Source organism: Pistacia vera, unplaced genomic scaffold (genome assembly GCF_008641045.1).
Source record: "Pistacia vera cultivar Batoury unplaced genomic scaffold, PisVer_v2 Contig188, whole genome shotgun sequence".
In the NCBI taxonomy this organism is placed as follows: Eukaryota; Viridiplantae; Streptophyta; class Magnoliopsida; order Sapindales; family Anacardiaceae; genus Pistacia; species Pistacia vera.
This window is the reverse complement of record NW_022195981.1, coordinates 1,000,839-1,013,724: the sequence shown is the minus strand read 5'-3', so window position 1 is coordinate 1,013,724 and position 12,886 is coordinate 1,000,839. Positions and strand designations below refer to the sequence as shown.

The 12,886-nt window shown below is 40.7% G+C and overlaps 1 protein-coding gene across 1 annotated transcript; it reads left to right on the top strand.

Moving 5' to 3' along the window:
- The first annotated feature begins 3,135 nt into the window (after positions 1–3,135).
- LOC116126991 lies at positions 3,136–12,546 on the top strand. The gene is made up of 5 exons (XM_031412656.1): positions 3,136–3,300; positions 9,746–9,916; positions 10,014–10,233; positions 10,843–10,995; positions 11,840–12,546. The coding sequence occupies exons 1-5, from the start codon at positions 3,136–3,138 to the stop codon at positions 12,544–12,546; spliced, it is 1,416 nt and encodes a 471-aa protein (XP_031268516.1).
- The last annotated feature ends 340 nt before the right edge of the window (positions 12,547–12,886 follow it).

The window sequence follows — 12,886 nt, the reverse complement described above, 5'->3', positions numbered from 1 at the left end:
TTATACATGGGAAAAAATGTTTTGGGTGTTGAATATTTTGGTGAGTGGGTGGAGGAAGAAAGTAGGTGGAAGTGGATTGGGAAGAGCAAAGAAGTTACACCAATTGCTGTGAGCACAGAGGTTAGTTTTGATGAGTTGATTGATGAAATAATTAGAAGAGGTAATTTGAGTTGCTCGCGTAGTGATATAGTGTGGGAGGTATGTTTTAAGCAGAGCTCCTGGAAATTATAAGGTACCTCCTGCTGTATTAAAGTCGGATGAAAGTGTGAACTATTTATGATTGATATGGCCGATAGTGGTTCGAGGGATTTTTAGGGTTTTATGTAGAAAAACCGTTGGAAGTTGGTTCCAAGGAAGGGGATAACGAGGATGTAGGCGGAGATTTGCCTGGTTGTAATTTGAACTACGAGGCCATTGATTTGTTAGCTGAAAAATCAAGAGTAGACGGTCAATGGGTGGTGAGGAAGACACTATAGAAGAGGTTGGTAATGGGGGGCAGAATCAAAATGTTGAGGAGGAGGACCCGTAGAGTTCCCAGATGTAGAGATTCCTTTAAATACAGATTATGCAAAAGGTGTAGATTGTGAGGAAGAGAACACTATGGTCGTTTATGCAAGTTCAAAGGGGGCAATTGGAGGTAGTAGTGGATCAGCTCATGTCTTTAAGGATGGATCGGACTTGCGCATAGGGTATTTATTTGACAACAAAGAGGAAGTGGTGAGGAAGCTAAAACTTGTTGCTGTGAAAGGTAATTTTGAGTTCATCACCAAAAAGTCAAATTCATTGGCTGTGACGGTTGCATGTCGTGACCGAAACTGCAAGTGGCGGGTTTATTGTAGAAGGTTGGCGGAGTCGGAAAAGTTTATTCTTAGCACACTATACCGTGAGCACACATGTGGTTTGGGACATATTTCAGGTGAGCACGACAAGCGTCGCTGAGTTATTGGACAATTTGCAAAAGTCGGTTCGTCGAAGGGAAAGGTCCATCTCCTAAAGACATTCAGAGACTTGTGCGCACAGAGTTGGGATGTGTTGTTAGTTATGGAAATGCGGAAAGGTAGACAAAATGCACAAGATTTTGTGAGGGGCACGCCGGAGCACGGGTACGCAGTATTAGAAGGTACGTTATATGCTTGAGGTGACAAACCAAGGTAGCAAGACGGCTTTGAAGTGGGACAGGAATATGATGTTTAAATATTTTTTTGTTGTTATGGTGCTGCTATAAGGGGTTTTGTAAACATGAGAAAGGTGTTGGCTGTTGATGGTTGCTTTCTAAAGGGAAAGTATGGAGGTACATTGTTGGTGGCCACTGCACAGGACAGCGAGAATCACACATATCCTGTTGCATGGTGTGTGGTTGACTCTGAGAATGACGAGTCGTGGACTTGGTTTTTTCAGCAGTTAGTACGATAGTGCCTGACAGTGACGAGTTGTGCATATATCCGATAGGCACAACTCTATAAAGAAGGGGATGCGCACTATTTACCGTCAAGCACATCACGGATTGTATGAGGCACCTTGGTGAGAACATAAAACAAAAGTTTAAGTGTGCTGGCTCCTTCAGACATACTACATGGCAGCAAAAGCTTACCGGGTTGATGAGTTTGAGGAACACTCCAGCAAATCCGAATCAAGGATGTTAGAGTTGCTAAGTATCTTGAGCATGATGGTGGTTTCGAGAGATGGAGTAGAGCTACTTTCCTGGAAGAAGGTTTGATGTCATGACCACGAACATAGCTGAGTCCATAAATTCGAAGTTGTTAATAGAAAGAGAGTTTCCAATAGTTGCATTTTGATGCAATCCAAAGGACATGTCGGGGTGGTTCCATGAGCGTCGTATGGAGCAGATAATTTTACTACAACCCTTGTTCCGTCAGCTGAAAAATATGCGAGAACATATGGAACTGTCAAATGAGACTGTTTGCCTATCCTCTTAATGCTCAAGAGTTTACTGTGCGCGGCTATGGTCCGGATGCCCTAGTTAACTGTTACAAAAACTTGCAGCTGTAAAGTGCTTGACATTCAACATTTACCTTGTCCTATGCACTAGCAGCACTGAAACACCAACGGAAGCCGGATTTTGGTTCAAGAATTTACATGGAACTTTGCTCCCCTTTCTATATGACAGATCACTACATGCTAGCATATCAGAAACGATATACCGGTGCCTCCAGAAGAGCAGTGGGTAGTGCGCCAGGGGGCACATTATCCTCCAGCGCCATTGAAGAAGCCGCAAAGGGGAGAAAAAGGGTTAAGCGTATTCCATCAGCTTTGAGGTTCCCCGAAGATGAATAAGTGCTCAATTTGCAAGCAACCTGGTCACAGAGAAGCAGTTGCCAGAAGTAATTAGGGTCGATTCGAAGAAGGATGAAATTTTGATGTTTTAAATTTTATTGTTACCTTTAATAAAATATCCTTTATATTGTGTATTCTTATACATGGTCTAAATATTTGTGGTGATTTAGTTTGGAATTAGGTGTCAAATTGAGGAAAAAGTATGGAATTAATACGTGTTGGTAATTTTAGTTTGTCAAAATCAGGAGAAAAGATGCAAATGTATATATGCCCACCATCGCTAAGCGACTAAGTGTATCGCTTAAGCGACAAAGTGTTTTCGCAGATGGACGCTAAGCGATAAAGGATCGCTTAAGCGATCCTTCACCTGGACTGATTGATTCTGCCCAGGTGCATGATCGCTTAAGAGATCCCCGATCGCTTAATCGACCAGGGGAAAAAGGCAATATTCGCTTAAGCGACATGACCTGGGCAGATCTGCTTCTGCCATCACATGATCGATAAGCGATCATTGTATGCTTAACCGATTCTTCTGCAAATGGTTTTAAAATTAACAGATACAACCCCACTACCCCGGCCACCGGAGGGAATTGACCGGGGAAGGGCGTTTCGATGCACAGTGGTCGGATCTGGCCGGTAGGGCTCTATATGGCCTTTCCGGCCAGATCGACCACGGATGTGGCCGGAAAAGGGCCCCGATCCGCCAGAACTGGCCGTGTAGAGGAACAGAAAATCCAGAGGTTGCCGTCTGTGACAGCCAAATTATGGCCGTCGTGTCGGTCAACGACGGCCAAATGTTGGCGCGTTGACCGTCAAAGTCGGACATTTCATTGAAAGTCCATGACGGGAAGATGTGGCCTTTCGGCCACATCGACGGTGGATATGGCGGAAAAGGTCACAACTGGCCATTACGGCCATTTCCGATCGTTCGTTGCTGTCGGCGGTAGCCAGAACTGGGAAGTTGGGTGGGTGGGGGTGTTTTTGTTAATTTTTGAACCTTTCTTGGTATTAATGAAATTAATTCACTTAATGGGTCGAAAATTAATTAAAAAATATACTGATATTTCCTAAATAATTATATGTTTGATATAAATGTATAACGGAACAAGTGCTCTGAACGAATCGTAAACCTTTAAGCGATCTTTTTTGAAGTGTAAAGGAATATGTTTGATATAAATGTAATAACAGAACAAGTGCTCAACGAATCGTAAACCTTAAGCGACTTTGGTGTAAAGGAACTATATGTTTGATATAAATGTAATAACGGAACAAGTGCTCTGAACGAATCGTAAACCCTTAAGCGATCTTTTTGACGTGTAAAGGAACTATATGTTTGATATAAATGTAATAACGGAACAAGTGCTCTGAACGAATCGTAAACCTTTAAGCGATCTTTTGACGTGGAAAGGAACTATATGTTGATATAAATGTAATAACGGAACAAGTGCTCTGAACGAATCGTAAACCTTAAGCGATCTTTTTGACGTGTAAAGGAACTATATGTTTGATATAAATGTAATAACGGAACAAGTGCTAACGAATCGTAAACCTTTAAGCGATCTTTTTGACGTGTAAAGGAACTAATGTTTGATATAAATGTAATAACGGAACAAGTGCTCTGAACGAATCGTAAACCGTTAAGCGATCTTTCGACGTGTAAAGGAACTATATGTTTGATATAAATGTAATACGGAACAAGTGCTCTGAACGAATGTAAACCTTAGCGATCTTTCTGACATGTAAAGGAACTATATGTTTGATATAAATGTAATAACGGAAAAAGTGCTCTGAACGAATCGTAAACCCTTAAGCGATCTTTCTGACGTGTAAAGGAACTATATGTTTGATATAAATGTAATAACGGAACAAGTGCTCTGAACGAATCGTAAACCCTTAAGGATCTTTCTGACGTGTAAAGGAACTATATGTTTGATATAAATGTAATAACGGAACAAGTGCTCTGAACGAATCGTAAACCCTTAAGCGATCTTTTCCGAGGCAGATGACATTGCCCAGGCTATGATCGCTTAAGCGACCACCTATATCGCTTAAGCGATTATTACTAAAGAAGCATGATCGCTTAAGCGATTATTATAAAGACGCATGATCGCTTAAGGATTTATGATCGCTTAAGCGATCTTTTTCGAGGCAGAATGACATTGCCCAGGCTATGATCGCTTAAGCGACCACCTATATCGCTTAAGCGATTATTACTAAAAGACGCATGATCGCTTAAGCTATTATGAGCTTAAGCGATCCTTCCGAGGCAGAATGACATTGCCCAGACTATGATCGCTTAAGCGACCACTGTATCGCTTAAGCGATATTACTAAAATACGAATGATCGCTTAAGCGATTATGATCGCTTAAGCGATCTTTTCCGAGGAAGAATGACATCTGCCCAGGCTATGATCGCTTAAGCGACCACCTATATCGTTAAGCGATTATTACTAAAAGACAGCATGATCGCTAAGCGATTTATGATCGCTTAAGCGATCCTTTCGAGGCAGAATGACATCTGCCCAGACTATGATCGCTTAAGCGACCACCGTATCGCTTAAGCGATTATTACTAAAAGAATCATGATCGCTTAAGCGATTTATGATCGCAAGCGATCTTTTCCGAGGCAGAATGACATCTGCCCAGACAATGATCGCTTAAGCGACCACCTGTATCGCTTAAGCGATTATACTAAAAGACTCATGATCGCTTAAGCGATTATGATCGCTTAAGCGATTTTTCCGAGGCAGAATGACATCTGCCCAGACAATGATCGCTTAAGCGACCTCTCTATCGCTTAAGCGATATTACTAAAATACGAATGATCGCTTAAGCGACCTCTGTGTCGCTTAAGCGATTATTACTAAAAGACATATGATATCTACAACAAATTGAAACTGCTGATGAATTATCTATTACTAAAAGACATATGATATCTACAACCATACATAGTAAATTGAAACTGCTGATGAATTATCTTATATGGACAAACAAAAATATATCCCAAATATCAGATCCAATTCTTTACAATGATATCTACAACAAATTCAAGATGATATCTACAAGGGGGCTACTATGGTGCCCGGTTGACTTTCTGTGGAGATGACCATTCCATCTAGTGACCTGCAGTGTAAAACACCATAATATGAGAAAGGCATGAATTAGAAAATAGCCAAGCCAATGAGAACAAATTAAATAAGCAGTTCTGAAGTACACATCAAAACACCATTGAAAATGAACATGTATATACAACCTTATGATAATTATAACAGGTATCACATAAACTCAACTCAAAAAACCCAAGTATGAGCATCAACATCACATAAACTAACAATTCAGGTCCAACTTTCATACCCTTTGATTGGGTTCTGGTCACTCAAAACGGATCCATCTGCCCATGGAAGCAGTCGACAGCCCAGCGCTCCCGACATTCTATCATTGTTTCGTCATTCAAGCTGTCCATCGGGCTGTTGGTCATGTCGAACTGAATAAATTTCAGGGCATATGCCCACTCCAGCGCTACATAGGAAGAAGACATTACCATTATAATAAACTTTAGAACAATTGTTATGTAAGTTAGTTTTTAAACAAAATTTACCTTGACTCATTTATTGGGCAGGTAGACCGCTGAATTCGCCACTTTCCGGTTAGTACCTGATCACCCAACTGCCCAAACATCCCGCTTTCAAGCAACAGCCGAGGGAACAACCTGGACAGTGGCTCCAACTCGACCTCCAACTGCTTGTCTCGACAAATGGTGGGTTGCAGTCAAGGATCTCAGACACCCCTCTCTAGATGCGCAGCGACTGCTATCCAGTGCATTTGTTTGACGAGGATGATGCAGTACACTCTTTTAACAAAGGCCCAACCGTGGCCATATTTGGGCCGATCCCCCCTACGTACTGCATAATCCTATCATCAACAACGGAAATCATCAGGGATGCAATCCGACTCTGGTGCAGCCAATCGTTTTCGCTTCGGTCCTTTTGCTACACCACTAGCAACGGCATTTTTAATTAAAGACCGATATGCCGAAACAAGCGTTTGCCCAAACGCCACATCGGTGATAGCACAGTCAGGATACAACAGATCACCATCACTAGTCTGTCGTAGCCTCATCAGCGCCAATATCTATCGATGTGCTACATCACATAAAAACAACAAGATAAGTATGGAAAACACAGGAAAAATAAAAGGAAAATTAAGTGAACATAACTCACCGAGTCCTCAAGCCACGTCCCCATCGACAAACTTCTGAAACCATTCCCGGGGATAATCCCCTGTCTTACATTTATATGGCCATCAATTCCCGATCCATTGTAAAGGCATAAAAGAGTTTTTTCCTTTCCTCTATTGGCCTATACAAATCGACATTTGAGTCCATTTCCCTCCCCACTTCCTCCCCTCTCCAATTTTACATCCCCGCTTCCTTCGCTCCAACTCCCCTCCTCCATTATAACCGCCCCACTTCCACCACCAACCTCCTCAACCTCCCTTTCTGGTTGTTCCTCCATTTGTTTTTCATTTTCTTCTTCTTTACCTGTGTCAATACCATGTAAGGCGATTTCACAAACTTGCTCTTTCGGGTCTCTCTTTTCAAGCCAGTTTGCACTTCAACCGCCTTTATTCTCCACCACATTCCTCCTCCATTGTACCAACTTGCCCTCCACTTACTACTTTCCTCCCACCTTATCCACTTTCTTCTCCACCTTCATTGTTTCTTCCATCTTCTCAAGCTTTGCATAAAAGGCTGTTGTAAAACTCTCAAACAGGCCGTTGATGAGGTCAACAAACTCATTCTCCCTACGCCGATGTCTCGGCAAAGCGGTACTTGTTGTACCGGTTTGCTGAGGCTACGAACCTCTTCCTCCCTTTCTCCTCCTCATCTCGGCCCCCCGAGCTTCATTATCCTCAGCATCAACGACATTGTAAGCAATGGCCTGCAACTGCCATCACATGCGTGACCCCTTTTAGGTCCCGCATCAGGCGGTCTATCTGTTCATCCCTTTCATCCTCCATTGCTTTGAAAGATGTGACATAGTCCTCTTCCGTTCATCCCAATAGGGGTCAAAAAGGGACGGACGACTCCCTGCAATAAGAAAAAAAAATCAATCAGATTGAAGCAAAATAAAAAGCAAAATGCATATTCAAAAGCTTAATCCTTCAATCTTACCCCGCTGCTTGAATTCAATCTCTAATTGGCCATAATCCCAATGGTTACAGCTTCGACATGCCACCGAACATCTAGGAAAATCGCTGTTGCACATTCACATTCTTGCTCCTCCCCCGCCTTGGCGAAGACAGGGATGGCCCGTACATCCAAGCTACATTGTAAAAAAACAGTCCATGTCATTATCAAACACACATATTATAAAAAATATAACATAGAGCTATTAATATTTACCTGCATTGCCCATGGGAAGCCAAACAAATTATACGTGCTTGGTTTAGCCTTCCCGCCATTCGGCATGCTTTAACGCCATGTCTGGTTTTTCAGGCTCTTGATGGTTCGCTCAAATGATATCCGTCCCCACGGATAAGAATTAAAGAACTCCAAGTCGCTTACAAACAGCAACCAATCTTTCTCAATAGCTTTTGTTGAGTCACCAGCCAATAAGATAGAATGCAAAAACAATATCAAGCACACTTTATCTTCTCTGCATCACATAAACCGAACTGTAGATAGCCTCTTCTCTAAAACTTCCTGTAATAGACTTTGCCCCTTTCAAAACCTTTTACAAAAGTTTAGGGCTCCCGCACTCTTCCTTACTGGTCTGCCTCGCCTTAGTTGGCACTTTCCCGCATCCTAAGCCCGTCACCAACGCATACTCCATCATACCAAACCGTAGTGGCTTTCCCTCCACACGAACCACATTTCATTTTTTTCTTGCTTTTTACTGAGTGCATCAAAATGTAATGCACTCCTGCCCCCAAAATGACTTTTTCCACTTTTTTCCAATTCTTAAAAACTGACCGAAACAAGTGTCACCAAAAACTCTTTCACCATGCCTCATTCTAGCTAAAATGGCCTATTTCTGTCAAAAACCTCCAGCCGACCTCACCGTCACCCTTGCAGGGAAGTAGGGTACCTTCTCACTTATAGGCTCCAACTCGTACTCCTACAGCACGGTCGCCACAATCTGCACAATCGATATAAATAAAATGTCATCAAACAAAATAAACCAAAACCACTGTAGTCTCTTAAGCGATCATGGATCGCTTAAGAGATCTTTACTGTCTCATGCAAGATCGCTTAAGCGATTTTAAATCGCTTAAGCGATCAAAAGTTAACTGAGAATCTCTTAATCGTGATTCTGCCCAGACCTAAGATCGCTTAAGCCACCAAGAGTAAACACTCATGATCTCTTAAGCGATCATGCTGCGATCACGAGTAAAACCGAATAATGCTTAAGCGATACTAATGATCGCTTAAGCGAAATTACAATGCAACATCCCAAACTACGTACCCTATCTCGCCGGCCTTTTCGTCGCCTGGATCCTCCGGCGACTCCTCCTGCCCTGAATTATCTCGGAATCCACCTCCTGGCCTGCATTCTCTCCGGAATCCTCCTTCTGGCCTGAAGTCTCGCCTGACTCCGTCTTCAGACCCCTGTGCTGGTTCTTCACTCTCTTCTTGTGCCGCCGGGTCTCTCTACGTGTGGACCACCTCAATGGTCAGATGATCGACCGGAGCAGCCATTGAAATGTGAGCCACCGGAACTAGGATTCGAAGTGGCGTTGGGTTGTCGTCGTCATTGTGAGTGTCAGCCATGGTTTTGGATTGAATTTGGTGTGAAAATTGTAGTTGGATTGGAAATATGGGGTTCGCCGGAAATCGCAGATTCCGTTTATAGTTGAAGAAATCGTTCTTAGGGTTCAACAAATCGATCGAAAATCGCGACTATATCGCGAAAATCGCGACTGTATTCGGTTTAGGGTTCAAGAAATTGATTTAGGGTGCAAATCAATTGGTGTGGATCGGAAAAAAATGCGTCTCCCTTTCGTTCAAGAAATCGCGTTTTCAACTGATGAATTTCGATTAAGCGACGTGAATAGAGTGTGGGGTTGTTTGCGAAATTTCAAATTTTGAAAACTTTCATTATTTCTGATTCGGCCCACATATGTTTTAATCTTTTCATTTTAACCATTTTACGTGTTTAATTAATCCTAACTATGCCACGTCATTTCTCTAAATTAAAAATATTTATGAACAGTATCAAGGCCATTTTTAAATGCAGACTTGGGGGGACCGGGCAGTAAATTTTCTCATCTTCTATAGACAACCAATCAAATAATATATGATGTCACTGAGTATCCCTATTAACCTCGTCCTGGGTTAAGGTCCGTTAATTTGAAAAAAATAAAAGACAACCCGTTGGGTTTAAGCTTTTTGTTGAATTTCGCGATTAGAGATCGTTGTGATGTGGTACAGAGCTGCGCGGAACTGTAGAGGGATATCGGCGCTTTACACGGCCGTGCGCCGTCATGGGACGACGAGGGCGACGGGATTTACTCATCGGAGTGGTGGGGAACTGAATCCGACGGCTACACTGTTCTCCGTTCAACTTCTGATAAAGGAAACGGCATAGTATCTGTTCTCTCTTACCCTTCTTCTAGACCGGTCAGTTCCTCTCTTGCTCAATCATGTACATAAGTGGCTTACTTATGAGTTATGATCATTCACTCATTATCTTGTTTTCTCCTTGTAATTAATTTAGAGTAAAGACAAGTGGCCAGAAATGGAGAGATGGCTAGAGCAAAGATATACAGAGATTTATGGAAATTACGAACGGTTTAGAGTGCTTGGATACCAGTGGCGCACCCTTCGATTTAATGAGGATACGCGCCAGAGCACCGCTAAAATCACGGCGGCCTACAGAGAATCCGAGCCGGGCTCTGTGTTTTTAATGCAACAACCACATTGCTTGGCTGTTCCATGTAAATCCCATTTTATAGTTTACTTTTTATGTCAGATTTGTTGTTTTAGTTTCACTAGACAATGCTGTTAAGTGGCTAAAATCCTCAAGTATTGTACTTGATGGACTAGGATTCTCTCAGAGCCTTCTGTCTTAGTATATATTAGTCTTATTTTTGGTCGTTAATAGAAAGAAATGAAAAACACAGAACGTGTCATAAGATCTTTTGCACACGGTAAATTCTAGATCATAAGATCTTTTGCACATGGTAAATTCTAAATCAGAGGAGGATATTTATTGGGTAATAGAATTTTATGTTGGATGTTATAACAAGATGGATGCAATATCTCATTTTCTGAGTTTTTATGAGCATATTTGTTGGAGACTAGTTTTCATGTTGTGTTTTTCTGCTATGATGGATGTGATACCTTATATTTGTGTACACTTTTTTGCTAATTTCATTGTTCTCATTTTAACAGTGCAACATATTGGTATCATAATGACTTCTTGGTGGCTTCTAAAATGGAATTGAAGCTTCTTGTTTTAATCCATGCCTCTGTAGATAACGTTTTGGTGTGATTGTCAATTTTGATTGCAGCAATCTTTTGATGGTTTTAATGTCTGTGTGCAGACCTAAAGAGTATGGTGTCAACTGGGCTGGCTACTATTGCATCGTGTAACTATGATCTTATGAGTGCTGTGCATGGGAAGAAAACAATGAATATATTATGCATTGGACATGGAGGGGGGAGCTTACCACTATTCTTGGCGAGTAAAATTCAAGGTGGGGAAAATTCACTTGCCTTTTCTGCTTGTGCTTTTACTGAAGAAGTAATGAATATGGCAAAAATCATGAAATAAAAGTATGAAGTTACAAAAAAAATTGCTTTCTGAGAATTATCAAACATGTGATATGCCAGCTACATGTCTATGTTTATATCTAATGTACTTTTAGTATCATATTCATATTAATCTAGTGTGTTAATATTGCATTTAACCCTACCTTTCTTTTTGTTGTTATTAATTTATATTACTTTGTAAGAGAATTAAACATTTACTTTTACATTTTCTTTTAAGTAATTTGTCAGTGGAAAAGAAAATTCTATTTTATATAATAGAAGGGGAAATCTTGTATAGGAATGTCTTTTTGTCATCTGGCTATCTCTGATATCCAAGTTATAACAGTTTCCTGGTGCACTGATTGGGAATCACTGATTGGGAATCATGGCTGTGTGTATATCCAGCTGACAAACCTATCAATGGATTAATGCCCAAATGAAAAATAATGATGATGAAAGAATTAGTTCCTTATATACCATGAGAATAAATCGTACATAATAGCTGACCACATATATGGTGTATGAGCCGACATATTGTCTTTATTTATTTGAAATAACAGTTTAAATATATCTATTGCACTTTTGGCTGTCTTGGGGCAGCAGTCTCATTCTTTGTGTGAAGTTGATGATAATGTAGAACTTATGTCAGGCAGATGTCTCATATAGTTGCTGTATGCTTCTATCATTTTGAACTTCCTGGAAGGATCTGGAGCATGCTTTTGCTGGCTTGCGAATCTGTTTTTGAACATCTCATCATTTACCTGACTCAAACTTATATGCTTCTTTCAGGTGCTGATGTCCACATAGTCGAAATTGACCCAATTGTTATCTCTGCTTCAGTTCAAGCAATGGGCTTTCCATATTTCTCAGTTATGACCCCATTAGGTGAGCGAGTCATGTCGAAACCAGATATCAATGATGAAGTACTGTGGAAAGGCATCCATGAGAGAATTTACCTCTATGAATCAGATGCTGAGAAGTTTATCCTTCAAAACAACAATGTGTATGATTTAGTCTTCATTGATGCTTATGATGGTGACGACATCTTCCCTCATAAACTTCGGGATCCAGATTCCCCTTTTATCAACACCCTCAGGAATCAACTGCATCCTGAACATGGCACTGTTGTGGTGAACCTTCATTCCGATTCTGATTTTCTCGAGTCTGCTGAAACAAATTCATATTTTGGTCAACAGCTTCCACCGATGGGAAAATATGTAACCAGTGTTTCCCATGTATACAAGGATGTTCTATTGGAAAACGGAAGTTCACGTGATGGAAAAGTAGGTTCTGGTTTGGCATTCAGTGTTTCAGTTCCTTGGGTATGTAATTCAACCCTGGTTGTGTGCAGAGGTTTTAAGATGGATGGTGGGTATTATAAGCGGGATTTCGTTTTGAACACTGTTATATCCAAATCCCTTGAACTGGAACTTGTACTAAACTTACCATTACCATGCTTTCAGTATATAAAGAGAGGTTTTAGACTCATTGATTAAACTTTTGAATAGTTTAATTGAACCTTAAATTTGGACAAATTGCAAGTGTTTTAAGGAGAATCATGACATGATCCAATCTTGAAGTTTCGAGTGCTTTTGCGGTTGCATTGAATTATAATAACCATTTTAGAGTTTTATTTTTATAAAATTTTCCAAGCTTAGAAAATAGAACACATCAATTGGACATGCTACTTTCCTTCTCTAATGTGTGTTGTATTTGTATCATTCGAAAACTTATGTCTTATTATATAAAAATTAAATATCATGAGTAAAATTTCTAACAATAAATATTGGCTTACAACTCTATTTTACAAATTTTTTTCTCACAATCCTAATGTAG